The 16,428-nt window shown below is 38.4% G+C and overlaps 1 protein-coding gene across 7 annotated transcripts in view; it reads right to left on the bottom strand.

The window, feature by feature from the left end:
- The window catches only part of LOC105836048 (protein sprint), a 330,029-nt gene that overhangs the window by 16,722 nt on the left and 296,879 nt on the right, over window positions 1-16,428 (bottom strand). For all 7 annotated transcript variants that reach the window (XM_036285717.1, XM_036285715.1, XM_028193034.2 and 4 more), the window contains one exon: window positions 11,219-11,461. In XM_036285717.1, coding sequence (XP_036141610.1) covers window positions 11,219-11,461 — 243 coding nt within the window. The remainder of the gene's footprint in view (window positions 1-11,218; window positions 11,462-16,428) is intronic.

Raw genomic sequence — 16,428 nt, 5'->3', positions numbered from 1 at the left:
ACGGGCCATACGCCCGCCGCAGCCAATCCGGCACCGAATACTCAACGCGCACATGCGCTCCGCGACACACGTCGCCATAACAAATCGCCCGCGACTCGCATAGCGAGATCTTAGTTGTAAGTTGCACATATTAGAGTAGGGAACCTGTATATATTAGATAGGCATATATTAGAATAAATCATAGTTATAAATATATACCGCTTGCCTCCGTTATTCATTCAACCAGCCCGCCGCCCGAACCCTGAATTACCCGCGGCTATCCGTAGCACATCATAATTAAAAATTCACGGTTACAAAATGGCGCCCGAACAGGGACATTTACATATGTTTTACTTAAACTTTGGAGTGAACTTTTTGTTCAATAAAAGTGAACTTTTTATTCGATTAAAGTGTATTTATTGCTCGACTGGAGTAAATGTTTTATTTTTTTTTGAAGTGAATTGCTCACTTAATTAAAAAGAGTAAACCGTAATCATATATAACCTATCTGTCTAAATAAATACATTCTACAAAAGTTTTATGTGGCGAGAGAGGCTCTCACTTGGACACCGTTTTTTGACACCGTTTACTTGCACACCGTTCACTTGGACATCGTTCACTTGGACACGCCTCCCCCCTCCCGCACGCACCCCGTCGGTAGGGATGCCCTAGACATAGTTATTTCTCTGTGTTCGGTGTGCAAGTAAACGGTGTCCAATAAATGGTGTCCATATGTACGGTGTCCAAATAAACGGTGTCCAAGTGCACCCCTTCCACGTGGCGATCCTTTGCCACATCGGGCACTCCCGCACGCTCGATTGCCAGTAGGCGGCTTAACTATTTCGTAGCAAAGGAAGTTAATTTTTGCTTGCTTTAATCGCACTGCGGGTGATCTTTATGTAGCGCGTCGACTACATTCTATTCTCGAGAGAGTTAAGACGCCTATCGGCGGCGCCGCGCATTAAGTGGCGAGCGAGCGCGCGGCGGCACAGTCAAGAATTACGTAAATATCAGTAAGTTAACAAGTAATAATGCGCGCGTGCATTGTGTATGTATTGTGACATGGCAGTTCTACTGTCACAAAAATAGCATCCTCTGTCATAGGTTACAGATCTGCGTTGGAATGAAAGACTGAACACCATCAGGAGGATGGGAGCGTCCCAAATGCGCACAGTAACAAACGGACACTACCAATCAGATTATTGGGTTAGTTAGGGTTAGGATAAATTTATAGAATTTGATTAGTGGTGTCCATTTGTTACTGTGCGCATCTGGGACTCACTTGGGAGGATCAGATTAAAACCAAAATTTTTGGTACTGCTAAGCATTAGATTTTTAATTTGTTTTTATTTATATGTACGGGCATTTTGCCGACTAAGAAAAACACAGAATTTGTAGAGCTTGGTGATCGCGAAGAGAGAGAAAAGCGAGAGAGGAGGATTTCGCCAGGTTGGCGTAGCCCGGTAGGGAATCATTAAATGGGCAAGACAGCCAAATGACACACGAAGGAATGTGAAATAGCTAGGAGACACAGGATCGGAAATCGGCGCACACATCAACGACAAAAATTTCATTTCCGCGAGGTGGAGGATTCCGAGAGGATAAGGCCGGTGGACCTGACAATGAGTCTTTTTAATAAACAGTGAGGCGCATGACCGGTGATAAAGTGCAGACGTGTGTTTATTGTCGTGCTATTATTAGCAGTTTATTTTGTATCCTTCAACAAAAGCGTGCCCAGTTACTTATCGGCGTAGATTAAATCAAACTTTCATTCTTGTTTTCGTAAAACTAAAAGAACAGAAACAAGAGGAATTATGAGCGAGGCTCGACCTCAAATGTGGCAAAGGCGCCCTTAATCTTGCTTGCCCTTCGCTTCAAGATTCTAACTATAATCCTGGCCTCTATTTTTTAAATAAAAACAATAAACAAAACCAATTCACAATCTCAATGCCGCGAAGTTCTTTTAAAATCTTTGAACAAGAAATCTGCGACATTACATAAAAAATTGCATCATCAACTTCTGGATTTGACATAACTGAAAATGGCATACCTCATAATTCTCCGCGTGAAATAAATAGAGGAACCCACTTAACAGATACAAAGGAAACTAACGACTCAGTGAAAATCGATGTGGAATCCGTCACAAGGAAAAGAACGTTACAAAAAGATTCTTCGGCCCAATGAAGAAGATAACCAAAAATAGTTCGATAAGACTTGCTGAAGACGACTACAATCAAATTAAAGACAACAAAATTGATAGCTTTAATTCTAACAACACTAGTAAAAAGATAAATAAAAAATCTTTTTGTATAAATACGATAAGAATGATCAAGCGCTTTATATTGTCCACATACGGAGAATGTGTTTGTCTTTCGTTCTATAAACATCTCCCCCTTATCGCCCCCGCGAAGTCAGTGAATTCGATTTTTTCTTTCGCGAGTTTCTTTATTTTCTCCTTAGCCGCGTCCTTGAGTTTGATGCCTTGCTATATTTCAACCGATGTAATTTTTTTTAGTGCTGCATTTTGCAGATTGCCTCGTTCAATCGCGCGCGTGGCTGTTGTGCGGTAGCGGCAGTCAGAGTAGTCTTTGTTAAAATTCTATTGTGCGTTTTCGTTTGTGCGTTCTACACTTGTGTGACGCGTGCATTTGCAAATTGTTGCCGGTCATAGTCTATCGTTGCCCTGCTCATAAATTGCAAATACATTTCTAATTCTCGGCATTGCGGCGACCGTTGTCTTGAAATTTCTGTACATGTAAGTTGTTGTTCCCCTGATTACGAGACACAGTATTGGAGATCGCTGTCGATTCTCGGGTCAGGTTCAACAAAGATAACGCCGAGTAGATTAACACTATACATTTTCTCTCAACTTAGTTCGAACAATTCGTTAATTAATAAACCCGTACAAAAGATATTATATCGAGCGACACAGGTTCGTCGCTGTATGGTATGCAAGTAAGCCTGCTCGTTATCTTTACAGCGGTGTTTATATACACCGATTTTTGGCGTATAACCGGGGAGGGTACTTCCGCGGTCACTGGCCTTCGGTCAGTGCACTTACTTAGCCAGTAATTGCTGGTTACGTAGATTCCACCCAAAATCAGGAGATTGTTTGTTAGACAACCGGGTGTATTGCCCGGTGCGACACCTAGTATGTAGACCGGGCAATGTTGCACGCGCGAGGTGTCATTTTACACCTTTATCGCTAGCAACATTCTTGGTGTGAATGCATCACACTCACAACACAGTGTAGCGCTTACGTTCCGGCGTATTATTGTTTTGTTATTATTCGGAATCCGGTAGATTATTTATCTAATATTGCCTCTTTTGTTCCTTCTCTGATTTAACTATGAGTCAGCCTACTTGCCATAAATGTAAACAATTTCTCTCCCGATCTTGAATCTGCTCACATTGTAAAACTAATAATAACGCATCTTCTTGCGTTGTCCGCGCGACTGAGTCGGAGTCGAGGATCAATGGTTGGATACCATTGCACTCTTGGCCACTCGAGAGCTTGCGAGCTGACGCCTTCTTTTCTGTTACCTATTGCAGTCTCGAGGGTTTCTGATTTGCCTGTCTCGTCATCCACATCTAATTCCGATATCAGCTCCGTTCTCGCCGGATTATTCTTGTCTCACTGCAATCTACGATATCGTCTGTAGACGGTCGTATTGCTGGCTTAGAGGCCAAGTTTAAAGCGGTTGATCGAATTGATTACAAGCTGGATGCCTTGGATACTCGCGGTGTCGGCTTTGAGACTCCTCTCCGGTGAAGAGGAGTGGTCTGTGGAACCTTTTACCTCCACAACCTAATGATGCAAATGATCGGTGTGCATCTTTCCGTGTGCAAATGATCGGTGCACATCTTTCCGTGTGCAAATGATTGGTGCGCATCTTTTCGTGTGCAAATGATCAGTGCGCATCTTTCCGTGTGCAAATGATCGGTGCGCATTTCTTGGTGTGCAAATGAGTGGTGGGCATGTGAACGGTGTGCAAGTGAATGATGTGCAAGTGAGCAGTGTGCAAATGAATGGTGTGCAACTTTTACGTTTTCAAGTGAACGGTGGGCATTTTTTGTGTGCAAATATCCGATGGTCAAATTTTACGTGTGCATAAAACTGGCGTACATTTTTAATAAAATTTTTTTTGTGTCCAAATGCACAGTGTGCAAATGCACCGTGATCATTTGAACCGTGCGCAAGATATCATATCCAAAAGCACCGTGTCCAAATGCACCGTGTCCATTTGAACCGTGTCCAAGTGAGTGCCACCCTATTGAATCTGCCAAAGAACCCACAGTAACACCACTGGCTACAAAAACCAAACGAATACGGTATTTTCTATTTACAAGAAACACTACTGAAAGCAAAAACTAATTTTGCGCTCTAGAGATATAATATAAAACAGGATATCTCAAACCTGGTAAAAGAGGCATCTATATAGCTATAAAAGAAAACATTCTTTATAACAATCCTGAATTAGCAAAATTCAACTACACTTTTCTTCAGATTCAAGATATTTTTGTAACGGACCGTATTTCCTACGCGGACTTTCAATTCGTCGGAATCGGGAAAGGTAGGAAAGGTCCCTGAGACAATAGACTCGATTCGGTTGGGTTGAATAAAAACGTTATAATGTATTTTACTCTTAAGAATGTATGTACAAGTATTTACAGTTAGATTCTATATACAAAGTGTCGCTTGGCTGGAACAGCTGTTCGTCGCGTGAATATCTTGGTGGGAGTCGCGGTGTGCGGCGACGAGCCGACGGGCAATGCCCTGAGGCGGGAAGCCGAGTTTTGTGACGCAGTGAGACGTGCGGCGCGGCGGTCGGTATTTGCCGGAGCCTCGAGATCGGTGGTGCGCGATATGAGACGTGAAGCGCGGTGATTTCGGATTTTGTTGTTACTCAAGAACGCCGGCGTCAACCTCGAGAATTCTCGAGGGAGGCGGAGAACACTCCACCCCGCTGTGTTCGAGCCAGGTAATTAGGTGTTAAGGAAGATCCGTAGCCAAGAATTCTTGGCGAAGGCGGAGACGCTCTACCCTCTGCTACGGGATCGTAACTAGGAGTCTTAAATGCGAGCGGTACCAAGAGCTCTTGGTTAAGGCATAGAACACTCTACCCTAATCACCGTGTCGCAGGAAGCTTCTCTTGGTCGGAAGCGGAGTACCAGTATACGGTCGGATCGAGAAGTGTCGCAGCCTCCACCGGAGCGGCTTTTTATACCAGCCCGGGTGGAGAATCGGAGATCCTCGTGGATCTTCGGTTTTCCCCGTGCTCGCTCCCTGACACTATCGGCAACAAGATACAATATGAGCTAGATCAAGAATGTATCCTAGATAGACTACAAAACGCTATCAAAGAATTTAAAATTAAATTAGTGTTTGAATTAGATCAAATCAGCTATTCGATAATAGCAATCTTGTCAAAAGATTACCTAAAAGCATTAACAAACACGTGCAACAATATATACGAAAAAGCGCCCTCCCCTCCCCGCCTTCCTGAATCGAATCACTAGTAGTACTAATCTCCAAACTAGACTGCGAATATCAATCCCATTATTTTCAGTGATAATAGACTGTTAATTATCCAAAATTTATAATTAATGTGGAAAAAATACAATTTGTAAATTTTTGCAATTTAGCCGCCATTTTTTAATAAAAATGACAATTTTGACAAATTTGAAAAATATACCCTTAAAGCACAACTATTTTGTGCACCAATGGTTGCAAAAAGAGTTGGAGTTTTATACTATTTCGATGTGAAAAAAAATGAAAAAAAAGTTTTTGCGATTGTTTTGCATCTTTGTACTTACGAGAGTCCCAGAAGTATCCGACCTAACAAAAAAAAAACACAAAAAATTAGGGAAAAAATATCTTTATTTTTCAACATAGTCTCTTTTTAGCTCGATACACTTTTTCCAGCAATGTTCAGTAACTTCGATACCCTATTTATAGCAAGAACCGTCGAACTCCTCAAAACAGACATCAACTGCAGATTCCACTTCTTCATTATTGGCAAATCTTTTACCACCCAGCCATTTTTCACGTTTGGAAAGAGAAAATAATCCGAGGGGGCTAAATCTGGCAAATAGGGTGCGTGAAGAAGCAATTCGAACCTTAACTCATTGATTTTGGCCATCGCGATAACGGATATGTGAACTGGTGCATTGTCTTGATGAAACAACACTTTCTTTTTTGCCAAATGCGGCCGTTTTTTCTTGATTTCATCACTCAAACGCTGCAATAAGTTCGCATAATACTCGTCGTTAATTGTTTTTCCTTTTTGAAGATAACCAATGAAAATTACCCCCGCGCATCCCAAAAAACGCCATGACCTTGTCTGCAGATGGAACTGTCTTCGCCTTCTTTGAAGTCGATCGTACGGCCTCGTTTAAACTCTGCCACCCAATATTTTACTGTTGTAAACGAAGAAGCAGACTCCCCCAGAATAGAATCTAACTCGGCTTTGATATTGGTTGGACTGAAACCTTTCAAATGAAAGTATTGTATCACATAACGATGACCAATTTTTTCCATGTTTCCAAATTCACTGAGAGAGTTCACTATTGATGGCTGCCAAACAAATATTAAATAACGTAGCGTTTTCAACCTTCACACTTAAACTTTATAAGGTTGATACTTTCTACCATAGTATTTTTTTTTTAAATAACAACCGTCATCTGTACGTCAGGTCGGGTACTTCTAGGACTAAAAGTTATAAAAGTTGTTATAACTTTTTGGGACTTTATTCCATACAAATTTTGACGATTTATTCTGAAAAAACGTAAAATTTTACGTAAGAAATGATGCTTTGCAAATTTTTTATAGACCTTTGACATTACAAATAATGTCGCTAAAAATTATGTTAAAAATGCGTCCACTTGGACGTTAATGGGTTAATTTACTCAATAATTCTATTACTTAGTACTAAGTACAATTACTTAATTATAATTTGCATTAACTAACAGGTAACACTACCCAACTGTCATTCATCAATCGAAATGAAATTTTGCATACTTATAAAGCACTGAAAAATATTGAAAACGCATTTTTTTATTTTTTCCCAAAATGCTTTTTAATTCCTTGTATATTGGAGACAAATTGTACCTTGTGGGTCAAAAATGCGTTGACACAAAGTAACTCTGATGGTCACAAAATTGGGTATTCTAAGATTTTTTGGATCGCTAAATCTGAATGTGATATCAAAGTTCCAAAATTAACAATCACGAATTTAATATGGTGAATATCAATTTTGAAAAATCAACATATTTTCATAAATTTCGGTATTCTACGGTTTTTTGGATTGTTAAATCTAAATATGATATCGAAATTCCAAAATTAGGATACCGAGTTTGTCTGCCATATTGGCTCCGCCATTTTTAATTTTGGAAAATTGATCCCAGATTTGTAATCACAGATTTGTAATGCTCCAAAAACTTATGACACTTATTAACGTAATTCGATAAATTCAAAAAATGTATGCTTCCGAGGATTAAACCCATAAACCTGCCATATTGCTCCGCAATTTTGTATTTTTGTTTATAAATTTTTTTGAACAGATTATCAGTTTGTAATCAGTGATTCAAAAATTCCAAACCATTTATTTTTGCTACAATAAAAATCTTTTCAACCTTTTATCTGCCATATTAAAAACACTATTTTGTTTATCTCATTATAAATTTCATGGGCTACATCCAGATTTATTATTAACGACCTCTATAACCCATAAATATTAATTATAGGTAAAATAACATTTTCGAATTTTGGGTCCGACATATTTATCAAAAAATTTGTAAAAGTTATACATATTTATAAATATATATTTTGTCCTACAAATTAAAAACTATAGCTTTGTCAGCTTGTTATCTTTCAATACAAAAATTAAAACGTTAATAATATACGCTAATAATAGTTAATATTGATCGTTAATATCGATTTGATCTTGTAAGTTAAACTCTGATTTCTAGTGGCCATAATTATTGCAGTTGGCTCTTTATTGAATTATATATCAATCTGTTAGTAAATTGTAAATCCTGAAACATTTAAACATTAAAACCTACATTTTGCAACTGTTTATAAGATTACCCATTAAGGTTTTTTATTAACAACCATCGTACATCAAGCATTGACAAAAACAGTTAAATTTTTATAACTAATGTCTGTGATGGACGTTTAGGTATAGTATTGTTGTAGCCCAAATTACAACGTAGCTCAGTGACGAAAGACGTTGCGAAAGAGGTCATCGTTCGCAACGTCTTTGGAATCCGCCATGCTCACGGAAGTTCCTGCTAACTTCTGTGATCTCGCAAAATTCAATGCGGAACAGCCAGAATGCAGTTCCGCATCGACCTAAATAAGAACTTTACGCGGCACAAGTAAACCACGAGGCTACCGCGTACTAATGTCGAAACGCCCAACCTCGCGGAAGTTGCCCAACGCACCCGGTCACTAGCCTCCAAAATCGCGCTAAGTTAGCAAATCCGACTATATAAGTCAGCACGCGCAGTGATCGGGCGGAGAGTAACTTAACAACGTTTAAACTACGTCGCGTACTACGAGTCTTATCGCGAGTGACACTCGACACCGCTACGCGCAACAGCTGACTGTAAGCACCGAGCGAAGGAATAAAGACTACGAATTAACCAAATAAGAAGTGTTTTTCATTCAAACAACGAGCCGAACCTTCACCCTTCGGGTCCTAACCTCTAAGGCAGGACGAATCCCAAAACCATTCCGGGAAGAAATCCCGATCCGAGCAAACGCTCACAACAGTATTCACAAACACGCATATTTAATCCTTTTTGTTATTATATCAATTTGTTCAATTACAAACTTACAATTAGAACTTTATGATGCCGATGAATGCAAAAAGTATTTTGAATTTATTGGGTCGCATTTTTGAGGATCCAGTATATAAAGTCAAATCCAGTGTAACTTCTGAGGAAAGATCCTTTGCTTTTTAATTAGCATATTTATTAAAAGATTCTGCTGATAGTCAAATATTCATAGATACTTATGATACTTTATGCTACAATGATTCTAGCGTAATTCCTGAAGCTATTATAATTAAAGATGAGCCATACGATGATTTTCAAGACTCTGTCCCAGACAATGAAGTATAAAAAGATTTTCTATTTCTTGAGTATAAGAAAATGGCAGTAGAATTTCGACGTTCGGGGAAGAAAGAAAGAAGAAGTTTGGAAACAGTGCAACATCGATTCGTAAAAGTTAAACATCAGAGGATACTGTATAGATGGAAAGAGCACGTAGATTATGGTGGAGCAAGAACTGACAAATTAATTCATATTTGCAAGTACGTTTTAGAACAAGTTAATAATGCACCTAATAGATATCTATTTATTTAAGATGTAAATTTGAAGGTGGGCATTGAAGACCAGAGAGGTTGTATAGTTGCCTTTCACATTATATAAGGCTTTATTGAAATGAGTGCATAATTTTAAAATATGCCATAAAAAATAGTTTCGAAAAAAATAAATAAGTTTGTGACTCCAACACAGTTGTCTAGTAGAACCGAACTATCGCAAGAGATTTCTAACTCCGTAAACAAAATAGAATCAGAAATTCGTGTAGTTGGAGAAGCCAATGTCTACAATTCTGATCAATTAGGTTTCAATCTTGAAACACATGCTGGTGGTACATTTTCGTAAATATTCATCATAATTTTTTTATACCTGAAAAACTCAGACATAAAAATGCGTACAAAATATTTATTATAAGTATTTTTCTTTCTTATACATATTTTATAGTCGCAAACTCATGTGGTCGGGAAAATGCTTTGTGCGCATGCACGCACGCACGCACGCACGCACGCACGCACGCACGCACGCACGCACGCACGCACGCACGCACGCACGCACGCACGCACGCACGCACGCACGCACGCACGCACGCACGCACGCACGCACGCACGCACGCACGCACGCACGCAAGCATGCACACACACACAGGGGGGGTGCAAGGGGGACTTCGCCTCCCTCCCGCACCCACCCTGTCCAAGTCGCTAACCCATGTACTATCTGCGATGCGGAATCGTATCGTGTACAATCAGGTCCGTGTGCAAACGGGTCGGTGCGCAATCGGGTCCGTGTGCAATCGGGTCCGTGTGCAAACGGGTCGGTGCGCAATTGAGTCCGTGTGCAAACGGGTCGGTGTGCAATCGGGTCCGTATCCAATTGGGTCCGTGTCCAATCGAGTCTGTGTCCAATCGAGTCCATGTCCAATCGGGACATTCCCGTTGATTACTGTTTTAAAAATGCTGGAATAGAGTTTAATTTGCAATAAACTGCAATAAAATGGCAGTAATTAAATGTGTTTGGTGTACAAAATCTCTCTGCATACAGCACTTTTTTGCAATAGACTGAAATTCGTCACACTATTGTTACGTACATGTGAAATAATAATCATAAAAATTATTTATCTTTCGCAGCTGACTTTATCTTGCATTTAGTGGCCACATGTTATTTTTTTGATAAACCGACGTACAACATATCTTGCCTTTATTGACTACTTAGACTTTTTAACTTGTTTTCATAGGCTGAATGAATTCTCCAGCTTACTTTCAGTGGCTGGGTAGACTCGATCTCGCCTTCATTGGCTGAATGAATTCTCTATCTTGCCTTTAGTGGCTGAATAGACTCAATCTTGCCTTCATTGGCTGGATAGATTTTCAATTTTACCTTCATTGGTTGGATAAATTTTCCATTTTGCCTTCAGTGGCTGGATAGACTCAATCTTACTTTCATTGGCTGGATAAAACTTTAATCTTGTCTTTATTGGCTGGATAAACTCTCGGTATCTTAAATTTGAATTCTTTAAAATTTGAATATCGTATTCGGATTTAGCGACCCAAAGAACGTTAGAATACCGAGTTTTGTTAAAATATGTTGATTTTTTTAAATTGGTGTATCTACCATATTGGACCCGTTATTTTGAATTTTGAAATTTCGATATCATATTGAGATTTAGCGACCCAAAAAACCTTAGAACATCAAGTTTCGTGATCATCATGTTATTTTGTGTCAACGCATTTTTGACACAATGTACAATTTGTCTCCAACAGTCAAGGGATTAAAAAACGTTTTGAGAAAAATATAAAAACGCATTTTCAATCTTTTTCAATGCCTTATAAATGTGCAAAATTTCCGATTGATAAGTGACACTTGGGTAGTATTACTTGTAAGTCCAGTTCAGAAGATGCAATAAATAGTCACTTACATTTAATGTAGACATAGTAGTCTGGCCGGATTTCAGAGTTTTCAGAACATGCACAGCGCTCGAAAATGTTGTCAAGTAATAACCGCCCTCACCACTTAAAAGAGAGGCATGGAGCAGACCCCACATGTACTCTACTTCGATTTCCGCATCAACTACTTTACCACGTACCAAAATCCAAATTACCAATGGCAAAAGATCGTCAGCACCTAGCGTAATATGCCTGCATAAATTAGCTTCTTTCACCTACAAAATCATAATTAAAAATATCAGATTTTTGTAATACATTATTGATTATTAATTATTAATTATATTATAATAATAATTGCATTACAATAATAAATAAAATTTGATCAATATGTAAATACCTAACTAAATAGAAATAAATTTTAATTAAATTGATCTGGACCTTTAATTTGCTAATCCACAAAGCAAAAAGGGATTGTAGAACCTAGTCAAATTATTCTTGTGGGATATTACAATGTCTTAAAGATATTGTACAAAAAATTTGTATTTATGAGAGACATATTATATTAACAAGGAGATGCTAACATCTGCTAACTTTGCTTTTGAATGAGCCATAGTGGATTCGAAAGGAAAGGTGAAAAACAAAAACTGTGATTTGGCTTTTAGATGAATAAGCCTTAGTTTCAAAGAAAATTGCATTTAAATATGTGCATTTTTGACCCGTAAGGTAAGTACATTGGAAAACCTTTTCTCGGCATAAAGTGCAATGGCCGCGGGTGCTAAGTGCGCGCCTACTGTTTTGCTCTTTCATACGAGCTGGGTTCAAGATCAGTAACAATTCAAACCAGTGACAATTTTTTTCAGTTTATATGCATATTAAATTTATTTTCTTTATTCTTCAAAATAAAAAGAAATTATTTTGCGGCTTTAATAAAAGACCCCGCACAAAACATACGAAAAAATGGCTTTCGGTGGAATTGCTTGAAACTTTGTAATTTTGTAGTTCAAATGATGCTGATAAAAAATTACTATGGCCATAAGTCAATCCTATAAGCCGTTTTTTTTTTGTAAAAAGGCTCAAAATTTGATAATAGTGTCATTCTCGCTCTCAACGTTACCCAGGTCAACGACGTGGACGTAGCGAGGATCTAATCCCTTTGTGTGCGTGTGCGTGTGTGTGCGTGCGTGTGTATGTGTGTGCGTCCGTCCGTCCGCGCGCGCGCGCGCGCGTGTGTGTGTGTGTGTGTGTGTGTGTGTGTGTGTGTTAGTAAAGATAAGGACCCCACGGTTCGTCACTCCCATAGTATTTAATGACTCCAAAGCATCTCTACTCTGTGTGTATGTATGTATGTGCGTATAATATTAATTATAATATTAATGTTTATACGTGTAATATTAATTGAGATTTTCTTGTTACAGCGGATTTGTAGCATCATTGATTGTATCAATGAGTTTTGTCGGGGGGTAACGAATATTTTCTTGATGCCGTGCATATCCCAAAAACCATAAGATACTGGCAATGTGTGCACACGTTCCAAGCGTTCGGGCACCGGACTTAGACGTACAGTAATATCTTTGCACGGGATTTACTTCATCATTGTCCATTCCGTCATCCACTTCATCATCATTATTCAGTAAGTACGATATCCATAGTTGGTATTTCGTCGTTCGAAATCGTGAATAAACTCTTACTTGCATAAATCCTGATCAAGGTATTCTATCTGCATCTCTTAACATTTCAACTTGAAATTCTTCCGCTTCATCCCTTTGCAACTTGTCTTGTATATAGGATTGGGCTAATTGAATTTGATATATACCAACAGTCATTAGTTTTTAATAGTTCAAAGATAACACTGGGAAGTCAAATATTTGTACGGAATTTAAAGGAACTCACCTTTGAGCATTTCTTGTGTTTAAATTGTCAACTTCTACCAATGCCTGAACCACATTCGGTTTTGTTGCTTCCTGTAGGAGTCGCCGCGCCATGTTAACATCAGCCTCTTTCATAATAATAGTAGGATGGTACCTATTATTTATTGTGCCAACAATGCGGAAAAAATCGCCTACATTTGGAAGATGCGGTATTAGGACTATGTTGCTGAAGAATTTGAAAATTATTTTCATATGACCATTTCTAGCCTCTACAATCCATTTACTTTTTGTGATCATTCGCGAATCATTTGCATCCTTTGTAGAAAATTGCCGTTCTCCTGGTTGAATAAGTGCTGGCATTTTGTATCGAATATCGAGGCGAATTAATAACTCTACAGCATCTCAATACTCCCTGTCTACTATTATTATGTTGCCTTTTGGAACCATTCTCTTATTCTCTCAGCATCTTTCTCAAACCCGTTTTCAAGAATTGCGGCGTTATTATTTTTACTGTCTGAGAGGTAAGGCCCTTGTATATATCTAAAATATAACCATCCGGTGCAACTATCAAAACAGGCTTTAGCAGATGCCGTCCCTTGTGAACAGAATATGAATGTCGACGTGAGCGAAAGTTCCTACTTTTTGGAATATAGACATATGTACCATCAATATATACAATAACTCGAAGACCTTTGGCTCTGAATCTGGGTTATACAATTCATTACTGAATGGGGTGACATGTCTCTGTGTACACTGTTCTTGTGTAATTGCGTTTAGCTCAATATTATCAGGAACAAAGCGTTGCATTAATGATTGTCTGACAGTAGTGATTGCCATACTTACAGTTTGTCTAGACGAACATTCGAACAGGACTTTTAAAAAGTCGTCAGAAAGTCCTCGTCGCATCTTACACAAGAACATTAAAAGGTCCTTCTTACTTATATATCTATGGCCACCTTGAACTGGTACTCTATCACAATAGGTAAATAATTCCAAAAATTGTTGTTTTTTCATCAGCAGAAAGTGATTCAAATTCAACATCGGTAAGACTGTTTTCATCGACTGGTGTAGCCAAAAATCTCGCCTGATTTTTGGCTACGCTACGAAGACGTTGTAGAAATGCGTGTAGTTGTTATCCTTTGATAACATAAGGCGTGTTAATAAAAGATAAACCAAGAAGTAACGGCTGTGGAATGAAGTTATTATTATCTAAATGATATTTACCCGATCTGACATATTTGGGGATGTATATATCTTGTAACGCAAAAGCGTTAACTCTGCATTCCAGTGAATGTTTGTGTACATCAATATTAGCGTTACAAAAAACGCAAGTTTGGCTACCGGTTTACGTTAATACATTAAGCCTCACACAAGCAGGATCACGTTCAAGCTCAGTTATTTCGTTGTGAATTGATTGATTGCAGTTGAAACATATTCCAGTTACATCCATAACAATACGAGGCGGCTTGTGAAATTTTTCTCGTCTTCGAATAGCGATTTCGCATTTGTTGGCATCTTCCTCCCTATATATGCTAGCCGTATATGCGAGCGATATTCGTTATCCCTTGACAAGACTCATTGATGAGTTACTTTTTCTTTTATGAGTCATTTTGCTTAGAGTTGATTATCTTTTGCAACTGCTTCGTAACAGCCACACGGCGTACACGTAGTTGATGTAGTTGATGTACTTTATATGTTGTTATTATTAAAATCTCTTATCAAATATTTACTTCTTTAACAAGAGAGTAAAACTTGATTTTAACTTGAGTTATTAGACTTCGAATTGATTTCCTTTTGTAGCTGCACGGCATAATCGTTGATGTAGTTTTAGGATATCATTATTTGCGATTTCCCGTAAAATACTCACATGTAAATAGGGAATAAAACTAAATTTCTATATGGCTTTTAGAAGAAATCGCGCATATTGTTATATTTGTGATAGGGCATGTTTCCTTGGGCAGATGGCTCGCATATATAGGAAGGAAGATGCCAACAAATGCGAAATCGCTATTCCAAGACGAGAAGAATTTCACAGGCCGCCTCTTATTGTTATGGATGTAACTGGAATATGTTTCAACTGCAATCAATCAATTCACAACGAAATAACTGAGCTTGAACGTGATCCTGCTTGTATGAGGCTTAATGTATTAACGTAAACCGGTAGCCAAACTTGCGTTTTTTGTAACACTAATATTGACGTACACAAACATTCTGGAATGCAGAGTTAACGCTTTTGCGTTACAAGATATATACATCCAAATATGTCAGATCGGGTAAATATCATTTAGATAATAATAACTTCATTCCACAGCCGTTACTTCTTGGTTTATCTTTTATTAACACGCCTTATGTTATCAAAGGACAACAACTACACGCATTTCTACAACGTCTTCGTAGCATAGCCAAAAATCAGGCGAGATTTTTGGCTACGCCAGTCGATGAAAACAGTCTTACCGATGTTGAGTTTGAATCACTTTCTGCTGATGACAAAACAACAATTTTTGGAATTATTTACCTATTGTGATAGAGTACCAGTTCAATGTGGCCATAGATATATAAGTAAGGAGGACCTTTTAATGTTCTTGTGTAAGATGCGACGAGGACTTTCTGACGACTTTTTAAAAGTCCTGTTCGAATGTTCGTCTAGACAAACTGTAAGTATGGCAATCACTACTGTCAGACAATCATTAATGCAACACTTTGTTCCTGATAATATTGAGCTAAACGCAATTACACAAGAACAGTGTACACAGAGACATGTCACCCCATTCAGTAATGAATTGTATAACCCAGATTCAGAGCCAAAGGTCCTCGAGTTACTGCATATATTGATGGTACATATGTCTAAATTCCAAAAAGTAGGAACTTTCGCTCACGTCGACATTCATATTCTGTTCACAAAGGGCGGCATCTGCTAAAGCCTGTTTTGATAGTTGCACCGGAAGGTTATATTTTAGATATATATGGGGACCATACCTTTCAAACAGTAAAAATAATGACACCGCAATTCTTGAAAACGAGTTTAAGAAAGATGCTGAGAGAATGAGAGAATGGTTCCGAAAGGCAACATAATAATAGTAGACAGGGAGTATCGAGATGCTGTAAAGTTATTAATTCGCCTCGGTATTCGATACAAAATGCCAGCACTTATTCAACCAGGAGAACGGCAATTTTCTACAAAGGATGCAAATGATTCGCAAATAATCACAAAAAGTAGATGGATTGTAGAGGCTAGAAATGGTTATATGAAAATAATTTTCAAATTCTTCAGCAACATAGTCCTAATACCGCATCTTCCAAATGTAGGCGATTTTCTCCGCATTGCCGACGTAATAATTAATAGGTACCATCCTACTATTATTATGAAAGAGACT

The sequence above is a fragment of the Monomorium pharaonis genome, chromosome 4 (genome assembly GCF_013373865.1).
Source record: "Monomorium pharaonis isolate MP-MQ-018 chromosome 4, ASM1337386v2, whole genome shotgun sequence".
Classification (NCBI taxonomy): Eukaryota; Metazoa; Arthropoda; class Insecta; order Hymenoptera; family Formicidae; genus Monomorium; species Monomorium pharaonis.
The sequence above is the reverse complement of the archived record's forward strand: the minus strand, read 5'-3'. Positions and strand labels throughout refer to the sequence as shown.